The sequence below is a fragment of the Artibeus jamaicensis genome, unplaced genomic scaffold, assembly GCF_021234435.1.
Source record: "Artibeus jamaicensis isolate MK-2021 breed Jamaican fruit bat unplaced genomic scaffold, CSHL_Jam_final contig_851, whole genome shotgun sequence".
In the NCBI taxonomy this organism is placed as follows: domain Eukaryota; kingdom Metazoa; phylum Chordata; class Mammalia; order Chiroptera; family Phyllostomidae; genus Artibeus; species Artibeus jamaicensis.
Genome location: NW_026521986.1, coordinates 18,875,233 through 18,899,856, shown reverse-complemented (window position 1 = coordinate 18,899,856; position 24,624 = coordinate 18,875,233). Strand labels below are relative to the sequence as shown.

The window sequence follows — 24,624 nt, the reverse complement described above, 5'->3', positions numbered from 1 at the left end:
ACGCCTTACCCACCTTTTAGGAAACCCTGGACCCTGCTGCAGCTGGACCGAGGCACACATCCACGTGTGGTGGATAAAAATTCAGGAAGGATATCTCAGGAGTGAGGAGTCTCAGCCCCACAGCAGCTGCCCCCCCCCTCCAGCCCAGGGTTCCAGTGTCAGAAAAATAAGTCTCCACAACTTCTGGCTGCAAAACCCAGCAGGGATTGAGTTGATGGAAGAAACTCTGGAACCCCAAGCAGTTCTTAAAGAAACCACACATGGACTCGCCTGCTTAGACCTACTCCCTCTGGGCATCAGGGCAGGGAAGGCAGCTTGAGGGGCACTGGTGATGTGCAAGGGGAGACTGAGGTATCTGGTATTGTTGCAGGTGGGCACAGGTAACCAGGTTCTTGGTGATTGCATACAAAGGATTGAACTGAATGCACAAGAGAGTTTATAGCAGAAAGAGAGAGCGAGCAGTTTTATTAAGCAATAATTCACTCCATAGAACATGGGAGTGGGCCACCTCAGAGGAGAGATTGACCTCAGGGCTGTAGGGATTCTGTTCTTATAGGGCAGATATTCCTGACTAGTTTTGGCGGGGCTTTATTGCATATGTATAAGAAGTTATATTACTTTAAAGTTACTGCACATGTGGTCTCCCATGATTTTTCTTGATTGGCCATTGGGCAAGAGGGTCAAAAAATGTTAATTTATTATAACACTATTATAATGAAGCAGAAGTCAAATAGCATCTTCTGTACAGGAGCATTCAAGATTCACCACGATTCAGTGCTTTTCCAAAAAGCAAAACAGGGTCTCTGTTCTGTATCGATGTCCTTTGTCTCAGGCCTGGGGCACCTCTAGAGTTTCCTTTTTCCTATCTCCCGCCGCAGCATCAAGGTGAGAAGAGGCCATTGTTCCTTTTCTGGGCCCTCCCCCTAACAGAGCCAGTAGACTGGTCCTGTATGGAAGAGTCCATCAACCTGGCTAACACTGTGACCCATCTTGGACATTCCCAGAGACTCCGTCCTACCCAATTTACAGGCCTAACCAAAGTGCTTTTCTATATGAATGGCTGGTCTTGGCTCATGCTTTACAACTTCCTAAATCCTCTCACACAAACAGCAGCTGGCCTCAGTGAGCCCCAGGCCTGGAACTAGCAGCCTAGATTCATAGCTTCACTTTGCCTGGAAATCTCCAGGCCCAGCACAAGTAGCAGCCAGTCAGATTACTTTATAACTCAGGACAGGTGGCCCTGGGCTAAACACAAGTGGACGCTGATCTTGGCCTGCACCACCTGGAAAAACCCAGGGCCAGTGCACCCAGTGAACAGCTTCAGACCACATTGGAGCACCACAGCTGATCTTGCATGGCAGGTGGTGATTGGTGGTAAGTGGTCACAGTTAATCCTTGCAGCTAATTGGCCTAGATAAATCCCTCCCATTGATCTGCCAACAGCAACCAAAGCTCAACTACAAAAGGAGGGTGTACTCAGCTTACACGAAGGGCACATCTTGAGCATTCAGCTTGGGTGATAGCGGAGGCTGTGTCACTGGATCCTACAGGACACCTATATACTAGCCCACTCTACCAAGACATAAAGTCAAAGAAGCTCTACATAATACAAACAAACAAACACAGGGAGGCTGCCAAAATGAGGAGACAAAAAGAAACATGGCCTAAATGGAAGAACAGATCAAAACTCCAGAAAAAAATAAACAAAATGGAGATAAGCAATCTATCAGATGCAGAGTTCAAAACACTGGTTATAAGTATGCTCAAGCAACTTAGTGAGGACCTCAACAGCATGAAAAAATATCCAGTCAGAAACAAAGGATACACTGCCTGAAGTAAAGAACAAGTTACAGGGAAAGAACAGTAGAGTGGAGGAAGCCGAGGATCAAATCAATGATTTGGAATACAAAGAAGCAAAAACAACCACACAGAACAACAAGAAGAAAAGAGAATCCCCAAAAATGAGGATAGTGTAAGCAGCCCGTGGGACAACTTAAAGCAATCCAATATTCGCTTCATAGTGGTGCCAGAAGAAGAGAAAGAGCAAGAAATCAGAAATCTACTTGAAAAAAAATAATGAAAGAAAACGTCCTTCACTTAGTGAAGGAAATAGACATGCAAGTCCAGGAAGCACAGAGAGTCCCAAGCAAGATAGATGCAAAGAGGCCCACCCTAAGACACATCATAATTAAAATGCCAAAGGTTAAAGATAAAGAGTTGGGAGGGTGGGTGTGGAAGAATGGGTGAGAAGTGAGGGGATTAAGAAGTATGAATAAGTAGTTACAGAATAATCACGGGGATGTAAATTACAGTATAGGAAAGGAAGTAGCCAAAGAAATTAAACTCATGACCCGAGACATGAATGAAGATGGGGAGACTGCCTGAGGGAGTGGCAGGTGCTGAGTGGAGGGGAGCAAAGAGGGGAAAATCAGGACAACTGCAACAGTGTAATCAATGAAATATAATTTTTTAAGAAAGAAATTGGATCCTTTGTCCTATAGCTTCCCAGGGTCTAGATTTTGTTGATTGCATTCTTGATATGTAGTTTACCATGTCCCTGTGTCCTGTATAATTTTTATAAGTTGTTCATTGGATCTAGAAGTTTGGTCATGTTTAGGGTTTATAATTTTTGCGTGGTGGGGGTGGGAGCGAGACTAACTTATGGGTGGTAGCATGTTCTTCATCAGAGAGCACATAATATTGGGTGTTTTCCTTCTCTGTGATGTTGGCAGATGTGAGTGCTTAATGCCTCCATTTTTTAATTCACTAGAGGCTGCAAAATGATGGTAACCTTTCATTTCTTATTCACTTATCAGCTGCCATACTTTTTTCAAAGAGAAGCCATCTCATCTACTGTTTTAGTTCCCTGAGGACGTCGTAATAAATAACCACAAACTTCAGGACTTAAAACAACAGAAACTTATCCTCTCACAGGCTCTAGGGGAGAATATTCTTTGCCTCTTTCAACTCATGGTGGCTGCTGGCACTCCTTATGTTTGCGTCACGCTGATTTCTACCATTCTAGATACCTTTCTTCTTCCTCTTCTGTTTGTTCACCTCTGTGTGTCCTTTATAAATATAACTTGTCATTGGATTTAGGGCTTGCCAGTGTATATTCCAGAATGAGCTCATCACAAAATCCTCAACTTGATTACACTACCAAAGTCCTGTTTCCCAAATAAGGTAATATTCACAGGTTCTGTGGATTAGGACAGGGACGTATCTTTTGGGGGCCATCATTTAACTTAGTACATCTACTTTTCAGTATTTGATGGTACAGTTCATGTAGGAAAGGCTGAATAAATGCTTGATCATTTTCCTTTATTTACCAATCTTCAGAATAATGAGTTGTTTCCTTAGCATCCTCCAATGGTGACCAATTAGAATTTTCATGTTGTGTTTTTTAGCAACATTATCAATTGATAGATTTAAATATTTGATGTGGTTCAACTTGTTGCCAAGTGCTGTCCTATTGACATTCAAAAGTGTCTCACCTTTGACAAGTAGGTCCTTGTTCATGTGGGCTCCTAAATTCTTTTGATGTGATTCTAGTAATCTTTGATATCTTCTGTTATGGGTTGAATTGTGTCCTCCTAAAAAAATGTGTTAAAGCCCTAACTGAAGTCCTTCAGAAAAATGACTTATTTGGAAATACAGTCTTTATAGAGGCAATCAACTTATTTATTTTTTAAAGATTATTTATTTATTTATTTTTAGCCAGAGGGGGAGGGGGAGAGAGAGAGGGAGAGAAACATCAGTGTGTGGTTGCCTCTCACATGAGGGGGCATGTGCCTCCCCCACCCACTGAGGACCTGGCCTACAACCCAAGCATGTGCTGGGAATCAACTCTTTGGTTCATGGGCTGGCATTCAATCCACTGAGCCACACCAGCCAGGGCAGAGGCAATCAATTTAAAATGAGATGATTACGGTAAGCCTGAATCCATTATGACTGATATCTTTATAAAAATGGGAAATTTGGACATGGAGATATGCACAGAGGAGAAAACAATGTAAAGGCACATGGAAAATGCCACGTAAAGATGGAGGCAGAGATTGCTGCCTAATATGACCACAAGCCAAGGAAAGCCAGAGATTGCTGGCCACCAGCAGCAGCTGGGGAAAGGCAAGGAAGAATTCAGTCCAGAGTGTGAGACAGAGAGCCCGGCCCTGCTGACACCCTGATTGCAGAATTCTGGCTTCCAGAACTGGGAAAAATGCTTTTCAGTTGTTTTAAGTCACCTAGTTTGTGGCACTTCGTTACAATAGTTCTAAGAAATGAATATACCTCCTTTGCTATCTGTATGAAAAGATATTCTAGACTCATTTTTTATTTGGTTGGAGAATAATTAGAAGTTGTATTTGGTTTGAAAAAATATTATTCTTGCACCAATTCTGAAGTCAGCAATATCTCTAAGGTGCTCTAATTCTTTTTAGTGAAAAATATTTTTCAAGATCATAACCGGGGAGCTAAAGGTGCTCATGGATACTGGGGGTTACTATATTTAGGCTTTTTCAGCAGTATGTATATTTTATAAGCTAAAACATAGAGTTTTGGTTTTTGTTGTTTTAAGAAAAAACACAGTTCCTGATCTTGACCTGGATTCAAACTAAGACATTTCTCCAAGGAGTATTGGTCTTGAAGAACTATAATCTAGGTATTAGGTTTATTCTTTGCTAGTAGGCTGGTTATTGTTTCTAGGCCTTTTCAGAGCCAGAGCAGGGTGGAATATTGATGCAGACACCATCTGCAGTGTCTGCGGTGTTATGGATGAGACAAGATACTTTCATACAGACTACCAAGTCCTGTGGAGGAAAAGGGACGGCACAGCCACTCTTCCAAGAGAAGAGCGCCCTGATCTTTTCTTTGAGAAACTTTTATTAGATTCAATTTGCATAGGAATACAAGGTGTATATATAAAGCCCATTAATCATTATCAGGCAGTAATGATCAAACAATAGATAACATACTACCAACTCTGAGGGCCTATTTTGAGTCAGGGTCAGATACCTAATGGTCATAAAACTTTGAGGAACAAACTCACTTCATGCTTGGAGCCTTACCATTTAATTGAGAACATTCTAAACAAAGCAGGTTTCAGAGGATTTTACATATTCTTTCTTAGGCCTGACCACTCTAGATAACCCATCCTTTCCAGCACAGTGTTGCACCCACCACTGGCATTGTTTCAGGTGTAAGTCAGGCAGGGGAAGTAAGGTAGCTGGGAGACTAGGAGACTACTCGAAGACGATGAGGACTCAGGTTATGTCAAAGCCAAGGGGTGAGGGTCCATCACCCATTTTATGTAGCCCCCAAGTCCTTCCCTGGTGACCCCCTGTGATCATGCCTGTCTTAGGTCATCCCTCCCTTGAGGAATCTCACCCATCATTGGTTAATTGATCAAGCATTGGGGGCCAGGCAGGGAGAAGTAAAAGGAGCAGAGGTGGTGCCCCTGCCAGGGAGATAAGCTTTGTCTTCTTAGTGGCTTATGGTCTGAAGGTCACTCACTTAGCCTTAGCCATGGGGGGGGGGGGGGCGGGTTACAGCTCCTGAAACAGGCAGGGCAGTTCCCAACAGAATATAAGACTAAATGCATCATGATATTTATAATTCAAATTCAGGACTACAAAATTTTGACTTATCCTCTTCTATCTTATATCTATATTTCCTTTCTTTCTATGTTGGGAATCCAGCTTCTCAAGAATGACTGGGATGATATACTTTAGAACATCATATAATTACTCACTTTCTTTATCCTTCATTTCACATTCAAAACAAAACAAAACAGAATACATAAGCAAATACTAATGGCATCAATACTGAGAAGAGTGAAAAATATTTTTCATATTTCTTTTTGTCCTTAGAGAATATCCCAGTACAAATATATGATAAAATTATAGTGTTTTATTATTATTTTTATTTAAGATTTTATTTATTTTTAGAGGGGAAGGGAAGGAGAGAGGGAGAGAAATATCAATGTATGGTTGCCTTTCTTGCGTCCCCTGCTGGGAACTGGCCTGCAGGGAACCAGCCTGCAACCCGGGTATGTGCCCTGACTGGGAATTGAACCACGATTGTCTGGTTTGCAGGCCCGCGCTCAATCCACTGAGCTACACCAGCCAGGGCAAATTATAGTGTTTTAAAGTACCTTGGGAAAGTTCTTCTTCATGGATATTATGGAATATACCATTAGGTTGATTTGATTCATTTTATTTTCAGTTTTGGGATTTCTTTTTCAAAAGATAATTTTGTTTTATAATTAAGTGAAATATTTGTTTTCAGAATCAAATCTAAAAAAATATAGTTAAGTCTAGCTTCTATTTCTGTCCTGTTACAATATTTTCTACTTATCCTTGTAACTTTCTTTTAAAAAGCAGTTTATCTTTCCTATTTATTTATTTATTTAAATTATTTTATTGTTGCTCAATTACAGTTGACTTCGTTTACCCCCCCACCCCAGCCAAACCCATCTCCCTCCCTTGATCCCATCCCTCCTTGGTTTTGTCCATGTGTCTTTTCTAGTCGAACCTGAAAGTTCTTTTCCCCCTTCCCTCCATTATCTCCTCCCACCTCTCCTCTGGTTACTGTCAGATTGTTCTTAATTCCAATGTCTCTGGTTATATTTAGCTTACTTTTTTCTTTTATCTTTCCTTTAAAAAAAAATATGTAAGCACCCTGGCTGGTGTAGATCAGCGGATTGAGCACAGGCCTGCGAATCAGAGGATCGTGGTTCGATTCCCAGTCAGGGCACATGCCTGGGATGCAGGCCAGTTCCCAAAAGGGGATGCATGAGAGGCAACCATACATTGATATTTCTCTCCCTCTCTCCTTCCCTTCCCCTCTAAAAATGAATAAATAAATAATCTTTAAAAATATATAAGCAAGGGTTTGCATACACATTTTTATCATTCCTTTTTTTATTAAAAAGAATGCAAAAAGATCATTCATTAGTGGTCTATACAGGTATTCCTCACTCCTTGTTACAGTTGCACAGAATTCCACTGTTTGCAAATACCATAGTTTACTCAGCTGATCTCCTTACAGGCACATGTGGGGGATATTTCTACTATTTTAGTGTTACAATTGGTCTCACAATGAATAGTCTTGGAGCATAAATCTGTTCATGTTTTTGCCACTATATCTGTGGGACAGTGTCCTAAACTGGTATTGCTGAGTCAATGGCCAAATTCATAGGTAATTTTGCTAAATATAATTGGGCACACGTGTACTAAGCAACTTGATAAATGGTTGAATTCCAACTGATAAATCAGCATTCAGCTTAAAGAGTCTTATTTCATGACAGCATATAACTATTACATTTATATACAAAAGTGGTGTACTTACCACTTGAGGTATCAAACTTTGGCCGAACTTCTTGTGGATAAGTAAATCACTGACCATTGGCACCATTACTTATATCTAATTATAGTGTTTTACAAAGCGAGTTTGAAAGACCTTTCCCCTGTTTTGATGATGTTGATGTAGCTATTGTATACTTACCATAAATGATAAAAACATCCACCAAATTAAAGCACTGTCTAGTAACTTTGATCTTCCCAACAATCATATGTAGTGGTTTTTATTCTACCTTATCAACACACAGAGCTTTAGTTACTGCAGGTCACACAGCAGAGCTAATGTTAGAGTCAAGCTTTATTCAACAAAGAATCTGCACTCTAAGGTAATTTATTTTTGCTAAACCACCAGAAACTGGCTTACATTTTGGTATACAGAAAAGAATAGCAAGTTAGTTGCTGTTTTAAGACATGTAAGAGCAATTTCAAATTATGTTAGATGGGAGGAAGTGAACATTTAAAAAAATCATAGAAGTAATTTGTGCGGTCAGCAATTTATTCTTATACACCACATCAAAAACTGTTGCATGTAGAAATCAATGTGTTTGTTTTTTTTGGAAAGACCTAAAATTAGGTGAAATCTGAATGTTGTATAATTTTTGGGGGGTAGGACTAAAATACATCAGTGCTTTTAGTATCTCGAATAAATGTAATTATGCACTACTGCCTTACAACAGGGATTTCCACCAGGATTAGTAAGTTTGAGACATAGGATCTTTCTTCTCCACTATTGTATCTTCCAAAAATGCCCAATACTTCTGAGCACATAAAGGGTGCATGATGCCTAAACATGCCAAATAATTAGCTTTATTATTTATTTATTACTATTTAAGAATATGGAAGCTGGAGGGAAATCATATAAGGAGATTTTAGTTGAAGCTAATTTCCATGAGCAGACTTTCAGATTTGCTTTTCTTGGGGAGTGGGGAGGTGGTAAATTTAATAACAAAAAAATCACTAGGAAGTCACATCCTCTCCTTGTTATTCATACCCTCCACCCCTCAAATCCTCAATGTTGGTTATACAAAGGGGTCAAAAGCAGCCCTTGGGGAGCATTATCCCTGAAACATGGATTATGATTCAAGAATAGATACAAAATTCAGTTCCCTTTTCTTAAAAAAACCCCCAATACCAACAACCCACAAAACAAAACAAAAAAATCCTGGAGAAACTTTTAGGTTAAAATAAGAAAACAAAAAAACCCCAAAAAACAAAACCTAAAATATTCTCATAGCTGCCTCAGAAGTAGATCTTATCTTTCCACATGGAAAATGCCTTCATATCTGCAGATAGATTTTCTTCTTTCTTAGCATTGTTTAAAAAGTCATTTGGATAGTAAAACATTTAAGTGTTTGAACATGTAAGGTTTGGTGTTTGTTTACAGCATATTAAAATTTATGCATTGAGATATGGCTAGCCCAGAAGCAATGGGTGGGGGAAATACATTCTCCCTGCAGAGAAGCATGGCAGAGAAGCAAGGAACTTAAGAGTGTGAACAAAGTGTGAGCAAGTATAAAACAAGAATTAGTACAATTTGTTATAAAACAGGTCTTAGCTGGAAATAATACTGGTATGATATTGTGTAGTGTTTTTCTTCCACAGGTTGTTCTACTTTTTTGTAAAAACATGTTTTTGGTCTATGATACTATTTACTGTCATTTTAAAAAATCAAAATAGTAGAGTGCTCAGTCTCTCAACTCTAAAAAAATATGCATTGATTTTTTTCCCCTTTTCTTTGGCAGTTACCCAGTGTTTAGGCAGAATATTAGTATTAAAAGATAGAAGTAACTTTTTATCTGCCAAATGAAAACATTTTGAAGTAAAAAAAAAGGGATTCATCGCAAAGAAAGAGCACTATTATACATTTATCTCTTTAAGTATATGGCTGTTACAAAGCAAGAATTCATGAAGAAAATCCAGTATAAATGTTTCATATAGTACATGAAATTGCTAAACTTAGAAGGGGTCATCAAGCTTCTGGGCAGAAAGAAGAGAAAATTAGGATAAAAACGATTTAAATGCGATGCTAAATCCAGTCCTACATGGGAGTTTTCCATTTACAAATTTTCAGTTTTCTGAATTAAAGGGCTGTAGCCTCCAAACTGTGCAGACCCACTATTTTGGTACACGATCAGAGAATGTCTCTTTCTGAAACTAAACTGGCTGGTGCACATATTTTGATTGAAGGCATATTATAGCAAAATGAGGACTGAAAAACAATGAACTGAAATGGAATCCATGATGGTTACTTAGATGCCAGGCATACTAGGAAAGAAATCTGAGAAAATATTAATCAAGTATAGTACTTAAGCTATTTACACACTTTACACGCTGCTATTTACAGCATGTAAAGAGACAGGTGAACTCAGACAGAACCCCCAGGTAGTCTGAAAGTCTTCAGGAGGCCAGGACTGGGTTTTCTGCTTTTAAAAAAAAAGATTTTCTTTATTTTTAGAAAAAGGGAAAGAGAGGAAGTTTGATAGGTTGCCTCTGGTTTGCAGGATGACATTCAACCCACTGAGCCATGCAGGTCAGGGCTGGGTTTTCTCCTTCTTAAATCCAGTAACTATATTCCCTTATTTCTTAGGTCAGGCCCAATCAAAGCATACCTGTGTAATCAATCCCTCCATGAATAAATCTGTGGACAGTAAATCTCATAGATTGTTAACATGTCCTGTCTGCAGTGGTCTTAATCTTAACTCATGGCAAAAAACACTCAATCATTTAGTTAGGAATACCAAGTGGTAGGGAAGAAAACAAAGTGGAATGTGAGGGATTCCATGTGAAAACAATTGGTAGCATGTATATAAGGAGATAACATGAAGTCCTCTTAAAATACTGCACTGAAATTGACCAGGAATGATATAACTTTACAAGCTGATGGTCAGTTGAATATTAAATAAAAATCACAATTTTGTGTATCAAGAATACTGATTTCCTGTGTATTTTTAACAAGCGCTCCCAAAGAGGCAGCTGTGCAGGAACTGAGAAGCAACTGTTAAAAGAGTTGAACGGAGGCTCAGATGGTGTTAAATCACAAGGTTAATATTCTCTATACCTATTCATAATCCTAGCCACAACTTCTCATTTTCAGATTATTACTGGCCTCTGCTTTTTCGAATCTCTTCATGTCCTAGCAGGTTACATACGCTCTTCTCCCTAAAAGGATGTTTGGTATTCTTTAAATCTGGTTTCAGTGGTATAGAACTTTGACACTTTTGTTTTGTCTTTTCAGGATAAACTCCGTCACTCATCCGGACTACATTCCATGTCTTTCCAAATTCCTAAGGACAAGAAAATTAGGTACTATGAATTGTGCCTTCCAAACAGAGCATTCTGTTCTGCGTGATATTTCGACATAAAGGTGGGATTTGTTTGGGCAAAATAGGTCAAATTCACTCCAATTCATCCACATTTTTTGCCAGGTGTCTTGCAGGAGAGACCACGTGTTGGTGAGTTGGAGTATTGCAGACATTAGTCACTACACGCTGGCCACAAGGAGGCATAGAATTTCTGCAATGTTTCTTAAAAAAACAGGAAAAGTTATAATTCGGTAGTCGGTGTTTTGGTTTGTTTTCTTGGCATTTGTACCATAGAGAGTAATCAGAAAGTAGGTGCCAGACCTTGGGAGAATTTAAACCCAAAGACTTTTTAAGCTGTATTTGGTGGAGGCAAGCAACTCAACCGATTTCAGGGTTTATTACTTCTGGAATGTGTTAACAGTGCGCCCAAATCAGCTTTCATCCCGCTTTGGACACAACTTTGCATGTGAAAGGTCCACACTGGGCGAGAGACGAGAACGCCTTCAAGCGCTGAGTCCAAACCTAGATCCCAGCCTAGGCCATGACTCCGCATTTCAAACTCTGCCCAAAGTCCGAGCACGCCAGAAGCCGGAAGCTGGGTCACGTGACCTGACCTCCGCAGCCATTCCTATAGAGATAGCTGCTACTGTCTCTTCCACATTTCCTAGCTCCTCCAGCGCGGGAAGGTGCAGAAACGCCGGACAGGAGGCGGTCCCGGCTGCCTTGAACTCTAGTGTCTCCAAAGTTCACGCTTTTTCCGGAGGAGTTTGCAAGCTCCTCAAACCGAAAGAACGGACTCCACCCTGTGTGCCTACTTAGCGATCACGGGACTAGGCAGGAGGTGACAGTCCAGCTTCACTACTCTCGTCCCCAGACTCCGCCCGCCCCGCACCCTCCACGGCGCGTGACGACGCGGCTCTCGCGGTGTCTCGCGCTCAGCCCCGCCCACCCCTGCCCCCGCCCTTTCCGCCCCTCCCTCCCCCTCCGCCCTGTCTCTCGGCGGCAGCGGCGGCGGCGGCGGCTCGCGCAGCTCGTTGGCTCACTATATAAAGGAAAGAAGCAGGAGAACCGGACGGCTGGAGCTGCAGCCGGTGGCGGCAGCGGCGGTGCGGGGAGCGGCGACTGGTGGTGGTTTCCCTCCTTGGCGCGGGGTGGCGAGCGGGCAACGCCCCCTCGACCCCCTAAGGGTCGTGGCATTTTTTTTTAAAGGGCGATTCTCGAGGTTTTTAAGCTTCGGGAGGACTGCCCCCTCCTCCTCTCACCGCTCCCCTTTACTCCTTCAGGATCCGATTTTGTTTTAAAATTCCCCCCCCCCCAATCTTGCGGTGGCTTGCTTAGGTCACCCTCCAGCGTTTTGGGGTTTGGTTTTTTTTTTTGGTTTTGTTTTTATCTTGTTTTCTTGGGGTTGCCCCCCTCTTGTTTGTGTTGTGTGTTGGAAATGGCGAACTCGGCAAATACAAACACCGTGGTAAGGACGTGGTTCGGTGGCCGGCGGGGGCTTCGTTCAGGCGGCAGCAACGGTCGGACTGGGCGGGGGTGGGGACGGTGGCGACTCCCGGCCTCGACTCTTCCCCAGCCGCCCGCGCGGCCGCCGCCGCTTCCCGCCTCCTGCCTCAGGCGGAGCCGGCCGGGGCGGCGGGCGCGGGGGGGCGCCGAGGGCTCGCGGCAGTGGGGAGGGCGGGGGGCGTCGGCGGGGTTTGGGGCCGCCGCGGGGCGGTCCGGGCCGCGGAGGCCGTTGGGCCGGGGTGAGTGCGCGGCTCTAGCCCCAGACCCCGGCCGACTGTAGTGATGGCGGGAGGGGAGCCGCCGCTTTGCCCCGAAGTGGGCCCGGCAGCGCTGGCTCGAGAAGGGCTTCCCCCAGTAGCCTTAAAAACCGCGCCTGGGAAATTGGGTGAATTCCCCAAGACCACCGTGGTCCACTTTAATGCAGTGGAAGGCTCATGGCTACTTTGGGGGTTACTTTGGGTGTTTCTAGCGATTGTGCTTAGGGAGCCTTCTGGGGCCATTTTATGTTTAAAAAAAAAAAAGGACGAAGGTTGAAAAGCACTTATCTCGGTTCCTTCCGAATCGGTAAAATGGCGAAGGGGAAGCAAAACCCCCAATCGTATCTTCGACTAGCAAAGCACCAAAGCAAACAAAAAAAGCCGACAGTGGTCAAAGTGCCCCCGCTTTCGCCTTGAAATTTGCCTACTTCTCCCTGTTTGTCCCATTTTGGTTACTTGCGATCACGTAGGTTTGCAAAAAGCAGTCACATAAATAACCTTTTCAGTCACCAACGCAGTGTGATCACTAGTCCATCCCACTCTTATTTTTATTGTGACAATAAAACACGTTTTTGCCCGGTCCCAAATGCCGCAGACAAGCCCGCGGCGGCCCGACTCCATACCGTTGGCGACTCGGGTCGATCCATCATGGCTGCGGCCGCTTACCCTGCTTTTCAGTCCCTGAGCCTTGTGGTTCTCCTCCCTTTGGCTGCCCTGTTTATATAGAGCCATTGCCGCTCTCTAATATAGACTCTGCCAGGATGGGAAGGTGCTTTTCAGGCCTACGTCACCGCCTCTCCATTTAAACACCAGATCCGGCTTTAAATAGTGAGAGCTGCCGAGAGCAGGGCTGGGAGGTGCGTGCTCCCTAGGCGAGAGGCAGGCGCGTGTGGAGCTCGGTTTATTTCTAGATCCTTGTACTGTAATTTTGCACCCAGTGGAGGCTGCTTTCAGAGCCCCCAAGTTTTTGTTTTAATGCGGCAGCTGGGATTTACTGCCTTTGTGAGGGGGAAATAGAATTGCTGTCCCTTCTTTGTATTTTGTTTTTATTTTTTAAGGAGAGTTTTAGCTCATATGTTTAATCATCTTCGTGTTAGAAGATGTGTGCGTTATTGTCCGGCACTATTAACTGTTAGCTGCAGAGGACTTGGGTAGTATTTTGTTAACCAAGTGTTCTGGAAATACATTATAAATATAGCTTCTAGTATTTCATTATGCTTTTCTGTAACATCGAAAGCATGAACTTTTCAAATAGATTGTGCTTAAAGCTGCAACATAGAATCTTATGTCCTCAGTACAATTATGTATAGGGAAATTGTGAATTAAATCCTCGTACAAACTGGATTTTAAGAAACTAAAATTCTAAGTGGATTGTGATTTTTATTGCATCAGATACTAATATAAGGTGCAATAAAAATAATCTAGTTTTATTTTCTAAATTTGCACCAGGGGACCAACACTTGTGAGAGGAACCTTCTTATTGATCATTAGATAGTGCACTATGGCCCTTTAAGCTTGGAATATTTGTATTGAAAACCAGGACAAACATCCTCAATTACTTTGTATTTTATAAAATGCAGACACTTTGGCTCAAGTGAAGTTTAGCGTTTTAAAGACTAATTTGGAAATTACTTCAAATAGTGCCAATGTACTCACATACTTTTAAAAACAAGTATTTTGAGGGATTTTCAACTTAGGAACAATTCTGCTGAATTACTTTTTGTGCATATGCTTCATGAAGAATACACATTTGCCCTTCAACTATAGTGCTATGGATCTAGTATGTGGTCAAGTTGTGGGTAACCTCTTGAGTACTTACTTTATACATGTATTTTTGCAATTTAGTGTTTAAATTGCTATAGATAGGAATCCACTGAGTGGTTATGGGTAACCTCTTGAGTCATTACTTTATAAATGTATTTTTGTAATTTAGTATTTATATAGCTATAGATAAGGTGGTACCCCATAGTCATACACACTTTTCTTATGTATAGAATCAGAATGTTAAGTAGGGAGGCACTGTAGAGATGAAGTTTTTACATGAACAGTTGAAAGTTCACAGTTGCAGACTTGGCAGAATAAAGCAAGTTAGTAAGTGGAACAGCAAAGGCGAGAATCCAGATAGGGATGTGGATTGTTTTTCTGGTTGTAATGAAAAGAAACAAGTAGTTTTCATTGGTTGAGGTAAGTTGTATGGAGAAACTTATTATTCGTATCTTTGGTTAGTCAGGGACACATTTTCTTAGAGGATTCCCTTGTGATAACAGTATTGCTGATAGTGATGCTCATGAAACATGAGCTTTAAAACCATTGGTTTTATTGGGTAGCCGGTAACTTTTACCTTAAGCAAGATATAGACATAAGTAATGACAAAAGCATTAAAAAAAGGCTGTTGACCTTAGTTGCATGATAATGGATAGGATTTATAATGAGGCAGCTTTAGTTTTATCACTTTGACATGCAAATTTCCTTTTGTCTAACATTTAAAATTAGGATGTGAGCAAATTTTTCTGTTTTCCAACATCCGGTTTTTAAAAAAGATACAGGAGTTCTCCCACCCAGCCTCCACTCCCTCCATCTTCGGTTTATGTTACCAGTAGTAATTCTAGTTCAAAACAGTTAATTGGAAAATTTTAGAAATAAACAATAAGGTTGAAATCTCCCACCACTCTGCCCCGCCAGAGATACGCATCGTCCCATTGTCCATGCTGTGTATGCCACCCTCACATTACTGGCTGGCCATATCCCAGTGCTTGTGTTTAAGTAATCCTCATTTTACTATGGGCCGGAAAGCCAGACAGGAGTGTTGTGGGCAGCTTTTATATGCCAAAGAGAAGCTGCACAGTGCTTCCTTTAGTGAAAAGGTGAAAGTTCTCAATAAGAAAAAAAAATTTATGGTGAGGTTGCTAAGACCTATGGTAAGAATGAATCTTCTCCCCGAAATTGTGGAGAAGGAAAAAAATTTGTGCTAGTTTTGCTGTTGCATCTCAAACTACAAAAGTTACGGCCACAGTGTGTGATGAGTACTTAGTGATGATGGAAAAGGCATCAAATTTTGGGGAAATTTTTCAAAATTTCAAGGGGGGAGAGAGGTCCCATTCACATGTTTCACTATAGTATATTGTAATTGTATTATTTTATTGTTAGTCTCTTTTCCTAATTTACCATATTTTACTGTGTATAATGAGCACCTTTTTGCCCAAATGTTTGAGGGGAAAATAAGGATACACATATATGAGATAACAATTAGATAATATGGCTATAATCTGTGTATAATGCGCACAAAAAGGGGGGTGTGCATTATACACGGGAGCATGTTATACCTGGCAAAATACAGTATATATTAAACATTATAGGTATGTAGGTGCAGGAGAAAACATAGTACATAAAAGATTAAGTATTGTCCACAATCTTAGGCATTCAGTGGGAGGTCTTGGATCATATCCCCATTGTGTAAGGGGGTCTGCTATACATTACGCTTTTGAAAGTGTTTTCTCTTTAGCCTTTTGGCAACCTTCTAGAAGCCAGCTTTTCCCTCCAATACCGACAATAAAATAGTAACAATACTAATTTAAAAACAGACATCAAGGTCATTCATTATTCTGTTCCATAGCATTAACTGAGCAGCAGTACAATGAGAGAAATTTTGAGAATGAGATCAGCATGCCTTGTTCCTCTGGGATTTTGTGGCCTGTTATTGTGGGTATATGAGTTTAATAGAATAATCTTAAAAGTAAAGACTGAGTAACAAATAGAAGTTAGGTGATTTTAAACTTTGAGTAGTCATTGGGTTCAGATTACATCCAGGCAAATGACTAGTATGTAAAGTTCTCTAAAATCTAAGGCTTGGTAATCCTAAAATCTAAGGATATGAGATATGATAGGGGTCAAAACAAGTAACGAGAAATAGGAACCCATAAAACATTGGATCACATTAGGTGTTTTGGCTTCAACAACATAGGGATTATAACTGGAAATAGTATGTCCTTGTATGAACAAGCACCTTTTCTGTATATGAATTGCATTAGTCTTAAAAATTTAATCAAAATAATCAGTCATCAACTAATTCAGTTTAACTAAGGCAAATGATATTTCCAGGGTGGTTGTTTGTGTTTTCTAAAGTAAGGTATAGATAGTTGGAAAAATTACTGTTGTAATATATTGAACTTGTAAAAATGTGTTACATGTTTTAATGTGTGAAAAATGATTTTTTCAATAGTCTTTTATTTTTCATTTAAAGCCTAAATTATACAGATCTGTGATTGAAGATGTTATTAATGATGTGAGAGACATCTTTTTGGATGATGGAGTCGATGAACAAGTTCTGATGGAACTAAAAACTGTGAGTTTACTCCCCTCCTTTTTGAAAATATTTTCTATAGCCAGAGATAAATCCATAATTTTTCCATAGATGGACATTGGACTTTCTTGCAGGTGGACTATAGTTAAGTGAATGGTGCTGGTTTTAAATTCTAACTCTACCATCCTCCTCCTTCTGGTCTTAGGCAAACTGTCTATATTTCCTCATATGTGAGGTGGACGTCAGTAGTACTTATTTATACAGGTTTGCTTGGAGGATTAAATGTAATAACCATATATAAAGCTTAGCACAGTGAGTGACAATAACATTAGCCGTTGCTAATGGATAGTAATATTCTACATTTGTGGTCTAATTATTTTGACATATCTGTTTTATTTTTTAATGGTCTTAGCATACTTTATTTATACATATGTACATACATACATACAGAGAGGGCAAGGGAGGGAGAGAAGCATCAGTTGGTTGCCTCTCACACACCCCAACAGGGAATCAAACCAGCAACCCTTTGGTTCACAGATTGGTGTTCAATCCACTAAACCACACCAGCCAGGGCTAGTGTACTATATTCTAAAAAAGAATTTTATGTTCTTGAATCTGATTCTTTATATTGGCCAAATAATAAGGTTTATCATATATTTTACTTTGGGAGCTAGTTTTTTGTCTTTTGGACTACCTTGGACTTAAGCAGAAATATTTAAAATTTTTATTTGTGTTTTTTTTTGGTGGTGTAGTGACTCATAAATTATAGAATACTTTTGCCTTATTGTTCAGTGGTCCTAAATGTATGGCCGGTGGACTCCTTGGGTTTCCCCACCAGCTCTTTCAGGGGTCTGTGAGGTTGACCAAATGCCCAAGTCCAAGTCTTACAGTTTTGTCATATTTTCAGTAAAAGTGGTGTTCTTTGAAAAAAGTGATCAGTTCAGCTCTCAGGTCAAGTGCACATGTGCTTTTCCTTGAGTAACTGTTTCATATGCAGTGGGCTGTTTGTGGATGCTCCCCATTTTCATGTACTGAATATTAAAAAGATACCTACTTATGGGTCAAGATAAGTAAGAAATGCAAGTGTTTGATATTTTGTAATGAATTGTGTTAGCATTGGGAATATCTGTATAATTCACTGAATTCATATTGCCAAATGACCAATGCATGACACTGCAGAATCTGTTCATAGTAAAAGATAAATTAATGGTTTTTAATCAAGGAGTATGTCAAGCTCATTAGTATATGGTTTCAGATTCTGTATTGCAGCTAACTTTTAAGAAACCATCACTTACATACTTTTTCCTTTCCCAATTACTTAGCTGTGGGAAGGCAGGGTTTTTTTGTCTTCATATAAGTTAGCCAAAATGACCAAGTGAATGCAGAAACATACATGAGACTCCAGCTTTTTTCCTTTAAGCATTTTCACAAAGTTTTATTTCACACATATGGTTATTTTCATTAAAATATATTATTTATGTCAGGATGTAATGGCTACATTATTTTTAAATGAATTAATAAACTTCAAAAAAATCTTAGTTGTAGCCCTGGCTGATGTGGCTTAGTGGATTAAGTGCCAGCCTGTCAACCGAAAGGTCGCCAGTTCAATTCCTAGTCAGGACACATGCCTGGGTTGCCAGCCAGGTTCCCAGTTGGGGGCATGTGAGAGGCAAACACACATTGAGTTTCTGTCCTTCTCTTTCCCCCCTCCCTTCCCCTCTCTTTAAAGATAAATAAATAAAATTCTAAAAATAAATAAATAAAGATCGTAGTTACAATTTTATAAAACTTCTTTGAGGTCCTCAGTAATTTTTGAAATTGATAAAGAATCCTGAAACCAAAACATTTCAAAATTTCTGGCTTAGAAATTGGTCATTGAACTTATTTAGGGCTGTGTACAAATAAGTTATCACAGTTAATGAATGCTAAGGAACCTTTGTTGTCATCTTTTTTGTACATTCAGTGGAAATGTAGAGGCTGTAATTTAGAAACTTGTAAGCAAATCTCACCTTTATTGTGGTGGCGAAATATATGATAGAGTGCTTAGGCAACTTATCCTGGGCAATTTCTGTAGAGTTTTCAAGAAGAACCTGTCCATATGAAGAAAGAAAAATAAAAATACATATTTTGAGATGAAGATAAATTTATCTGGAGAGAAATGTAGTGGTTGTTGAAGATCCCTACTGAAGAGTAGGGATCTGAAAATGTAAAAGAATGCTAACTTTGACATGTAATTTGGAAGAACAACACTGGAAACCACTTCAATAACAAAGTATCTTCAGGAAATGAGTAAGAAGAGAATAACCTTAATTAGACTCTTTTGTGTTACATGGAGTGAATATTTTACAATTTATGTTACTACTCTACAGTTTTTGAAGTTGTCCTTGTTTGTGACTTTATGTAGAAGGTGTGTCACTGTTAGGTGTAGAAAAATCAATTCCAAAGACTCTAATTTACCCCAGGTCAAACTAGTGGTCAATCTAGATTGTTGTGTATTCTTATTTTTCACAAAGTCTGGGGAATCGATTTTTCCTATTGGTCCCAATGTAATCGAGGCATTTTCTCCAAAGGGAATAAGTTGTGTTTGAGACAAAATAGCTCTACCTGCATATTTTTATTACATTTGACTTTAAAAATATGTATGTGTATATATACAGATGTATACACATATACAATATATTAATATACAAATAATTATATATGTTTTGTAGGTTATGTGCTGATTTTGTGTTTAATGGTTAGTTTTACTTTAATAATACAAATTGTGACTTTTACTCAGCTTCACGTCTCCAGCTTCTACCACAGTGCCTGGCATATGTGATTGGCATTCAGTAAATATTTAATTCAGCTGTTTAATAACAAATGTGACTCCAGAATCTAACTCAACAAAGTAGATTAATATTTTTGTTGTTTTTTAAATGGGACAACTTCTCTATTCTGGGTTGTAAGTGGATTAAAAATAAAACTGTTAGATTAAAATGAGTTGTTATTTTAATTCTCTGCACTAATTTCTTCAGGATCTCATTAGAATTTCCAGAATGTGTCCTAGTTTTTTTTCTTTAATTTAGTCTTGTGTTTTTTTCCATTGCCTTTTACTCCCCTTGCATCCCCCTCCTCCACAGCATTCTCTGCATTGTTGTATATGTCTGTTAGTCTGTTTTCATTTTTGCTCAGTTCTTCCACTCTGTAACTGCCCCCCGCCCCAAGCTGTCATCCAGGTTTCCCATGTATGAGTCTGTCCTTATTTTCTTTGTAGTTCAGTTTGTTCAATTCATTAGATTCCACATATGAGTGAAACCGTGTGGTGTTTGTCTTTCTCTGACTGGCTTATATCACTTAACATAATGTTCTCTAGGTCCATTCATCCCGTGTAAAGAGTAAAATTTTCTTCTTTTTTTATGATCAAATAGTATTCCATTGTGTAAGTGCCTCATAGTTGTTTTATTCACTCATCTACTGATGGATGCTTGGGCTGCTTCCATATCTTGGTGATTGTAAGTAACACTGCAGTGTAGATAGGGGTGGGGTGCTTATGTTCTTTCAAATTAGTGTTTTGGGTTCCTTCATGTATATTTCCAGAAGTGGGATCGCTGGGTCAGAAGACATATCCAGTTTAAATGTTTTGAGTAGCTCCATACCGCTTTCTACAGTGGTTGCATCAGTTTGCATTCCCACCAGCAGTGCAAAAGAGTTCCCTTTTCTCCACATCCTGGCCAGCATTTGTTTGTTGATTTATTGATGATAGCAATTCTGACAGGTGTGAAATGATATCCATTGTTGTTTTAATTTGAATTTCTCTGATGATGAGTGCCATTGAGCATCTTTTCATATGTCTATTGGCCATCTGTGTGTCTTCTTTTGAAAAGTTCTGTTCCCTGTTTTTTGCCCATTTTTTAATTGGGTTGTTTTTTTGGTGTGTTTTGTAAGTTCTTTATAAATTTTGAATATTAAATCCTTAGCAGATGTATTGGTGAATATGTTCTCCTATTCCGTGGGTTATCTTTTTATTTTGTTGATGATTTTCTTTGCTGTGCAAAAACTTCTTAGTTTGATGTAGTCCCATTTGTTTTTTTTCTTTTGTTTCCTTTGCCTGAGGTGATATATCTGATAAAATATTGCCACGAGCAATGTCTGAGATTTTGCCGCCTATGTTTTCTTTTAGGACTTTTATGATTTCAGGTCTAACACTTTAAGTCTTTGATCCATTTTGAATTTATTCTTGTGTGTGGTGTAAGGTCTGGTTTGAACATTTTGACAGTTATTAGAACTTCCTGTGGTGATGGTAATGTTCTGTGTGCTCTCCGTTCTGGTGGCTATTAGTCATGTGTGGCTATTTAAGCACTTGAAATATGGTTAGTGGAACTAAAGTGAGTTTTTATTTAATTATAATTAATTTCAATTTAAGTTGCCATGTGTGGTTAGTGGCTACTGTACTGGACCCGGGAGGTTTAGACATTCTTGCTAATAAAAACTAACATTAATTTAATATTTTATGGTTTTTAAAGGACTTTGTCATTAGCCCTAGCCCCTTTGTCCTTTTTGGCTATTTCACGAACTTTATAGCTTTCATATGGCTTCCATATGGCTTTGAAGGATACAGTGGTGAATTAGATTATGAAGTAAAGTGAATACTGAGAGTATATGTAATTTGAAGTGTATCTAGATAATGTAGGAAAGGAAGAAATTTAAAAAATTCAACCTTGTTGTTGACATTATTCCTTGAAACACTGTGTGCCTACTTTAATGTAGGGAACATGGGAGATAGAAAAGACATAAAATGTAGTCTTCATCTGCAGTAAATCTTTATTTGGATGTAAATTGTGTTTTGGATTGGTGAGTGACTATGGGTGGGAGTGATAGTCCAGAAATCCTGTTTAAAGTGAATTATAAAATCATCCTGATTTTCTGACTGTCACCTGCCCATGTCCAAACAGCAGTCACTATGGAAGATATAAAATATAGATAGCCTTTTTTCTCAGTAAAACAAAATGAGAAGTACTTCCTTTGTTGCAGACAAATCTAAAACTCAGGTGTCTGCCCTCTAGATAAGGTTTCTCAACCTTGACGTTACTGACATTTTGGACCTATTAATTCTTTTTTGGAGAGGGCTGTCCTATTTTGATGTAGGATATGAGCAGCATAACTGGCCTCTGTCCACTAGATGCCAGTAGCACCTCTCAGTTCTGACAATGAAAAATGTCTCCAGGCATTGCCCAGTGTCCCTGGGGGGCAAAACGATCCCTGATAGAGAATGACTATTCTAAAAATATACTCTAGTTACATATAAGTACTTGGACCATAGATTGAATAATCTCTTATTGTCCTTCATTTCCTTTGGGGAAAGCTCTGTTCCCAAACATCATTCCTAAGGAGTCAAGAAATGGAGTTCTCTTACGTTTTATCCAGGAGCTACATGTTTTGTGAAATTAGGAGAATCCTTCAGAATTTCTAGCCAAGCATACTGCCAGGAAGCAGTAGATCTAATCACATAGGTTAAAAAACAGACTCTGAGAGAATATGCTTCCACAGGGTCATTTAGCAAGTCATAGAAAGTTGAGCTTAGGCCTCACCAGAGGCCTTAGGCCATTTGTCACCAGCTGACAAATACAATATTTCTCAGAAAAGAGAAAGGTACCAGAGTTGTGACTATCTGTCCTAATAGCATCAGTACAATTTAGAGATCAGAGACTTGAACCAGATTTGGAATTAGGGTGAGGTAAGGGAGAGATGCCTAGGATACAAAATTTAAAGGACCTTCATTCTTCACTCTCCAACTCCAGCCCTGACTGCAAATAGTGGAGTCAGATTGCCTGAATTATATCCCAGTTTTGTGTGCTATTGGCGATGTTGGATAACTTACATAACTTTGTGTTTCTTGGGTTTTTTCTTCTGTAAAAAGGAGACAGTAGGACACCTTTGGCATTTAGAAGGTTAGAGCCAGGAGTGTTGCATTTTCTGTACACTTCCCAGCGATTCTACCCTGTACAGGAAGGAATTGTCTTGCTCCAAATGTCAGTAATATCTTACAGAGAAACACTATGCTAAAAAACAATAATTTGTTTTCTCTACTTTGAATTAATATTAAATGTCTGGTAAATTCTTCATGATTTTATTAGCTCCTGAGCACACATATTTTCTACCTGAACGATAGTAGACTTCATGTGAAAAGTATAATGATATTTTTAAAAATTGGAAATATTTCTAATGTATACAGACAGTGAGAAATTTCTTTCAGGCTATGTATCTTTGACATTTGCATTGTTTTGAGAGTTATGAGGGAAGACTGCCAGTCATAAGGAGTAGTTTACTAAGGTTCAGATAGGAGATACATTCAGGCAATTGCAAGCAGTTTGGCACCATTAGGAAATAGAATGCAAATTATAGTAGCAGTTGGAGAGTTAATACATACCATGTGGAGCTTGGTCTTAAGAGTGAGAAAGATTTTCCTGGGGTGCTAGTTCAAATGCAGGTTTTTGGACTACTGTTTTAGAGAACCTGACTTGATAAGGGTACAATCTGATTTTTTTGTTTGTTTGAATTTGCAACAAGAACAAAAAATCCAAATTGACTTTTAATAATCCATTAAAATCTGAAGTTTGAAAAGCGTAGACTTCAAAGCAGCAGTTCTCACCTTAGTTTGCATCAGAATAACCTGGGCAGATTATTAAAAGAGATTCCTGGCTCCATTCCCAGAGCTGCTGATTCAGTAGGTTTGGGGTGGCACCTGAGAGTTAGTATGTCTACCAAGTTTTCAGGTATGATTGGCTCCAGGATTACATTTGGAGGACCAAGGATCAAATGGAAGGACAAATGTCCACTAGAATGTAGATTCTGGTGAGGATAAGGATTTTGTTTAATATGTTCACTGTCTATTCTCAATGCCACTAACCTTATCTAGCATATAGGAGATACTCTGAAATTATTCTTAGAATGTATGACTTTAGAATGTGGGGAGCTCAGCGAGCTCAGTCATTACTTTATAGTAATACTGGTGGGGAGGAAAGGACTTGAACAAGGGCGATAGTAGCAGAGGTAAATTGGAACAGTGCTTTGGAATGGAAATTGACAGTGATGATGGAGTTTTGGGGTAGATTCTGACTCATAGGTCAGTGACTTGGAAGGTTAGGTGAGTGGTGGTACCCAGCACTTAGTACATAATATGTATTCATTTTGAATTTGCCATTACCATGGATGTTTCACATGATGGTTATATTGCAGTGGGTAGGCCAGTTGGAGCTGATAAAACTAAAGCATTAAATTTAGAAAATTATGGTTTAAGAACTGTTTCTTTTTTGTACCTTGATTTTTGGTTCACAAAAACTAGGTTTTATGGAACACATTAAGTGCCTATTGGGTACTGTGTTGCTGGCCAGGGCAGTATTAGGCATTTTTGTTTTTTATGTAGGATTAGACAGACGGAAAGTTGGGTTTTTCTAATTTGAGATTTGCCTCTATAATGTTTCTTATTGTTCAGATCACGAGAGGATGTGTTTATGCTTTGTATGTTGTTTAACAGAATACATTGGCCCCGGTTGGGCGGGTCATTTGGTTGGAGTGTTTGTCCTGTACACCAGAAAAGGTCACAGGTTCGATTCTGGTCAGGGTTCATACCTAGGTCGCGGGTTTGATCTCCCTGGTCAGGGCACATGCAGGGGGCTGCCAATCGATATTTCTCTCACATCGATGCTTCTCTCTCTCTCTCTCTCTCTCTCTCTCTCTCTCTCTCTCATATCAATGAATATACTCTCAAATTTTAAAAAGTTACAAAACAGTGTATTAAGGAAAGACTTCCATAAAAATGGTTAATAATAGATTTGATACAATAAAGGGTTTTCTTTGATTACTAAAATTTTGCTGATGTGAAAATCTGCTTGGTAACTGAGGAATTACTGTAGAAAGTTTGT

General features: G+C 39.4%; 1 protein-coding gene across 1 annotated transcript in view; it reads left to right on the top strand.

Annotated features, from left to right (window-relative positions):
• Positions 1-11,645: 11,645 nt before the first annotated feature.
• GTF2A1 (general transcription factor IIA subunit 1) overlaps positions 11,646-24,624 on the top strand; it is a 48,604-nt gene continuing 35,625 nt past the window's right edge. Inside the window, exons 1-2 of the mRNA XM_037154794.2 lie at positions 11,646-12,125; positions 16,661-16,762. Of these exons, the coding sequence (XP_037010689.1) occupies positions 12,096-12,125; positions 16,661-16,762 (132 nt within the window). The 5' untranslated portion in view covers positions 11,646-12,095. The remainder of the gene's footprint in view (positions 12,126-16,660; positions 16,763-24,624) is intronic.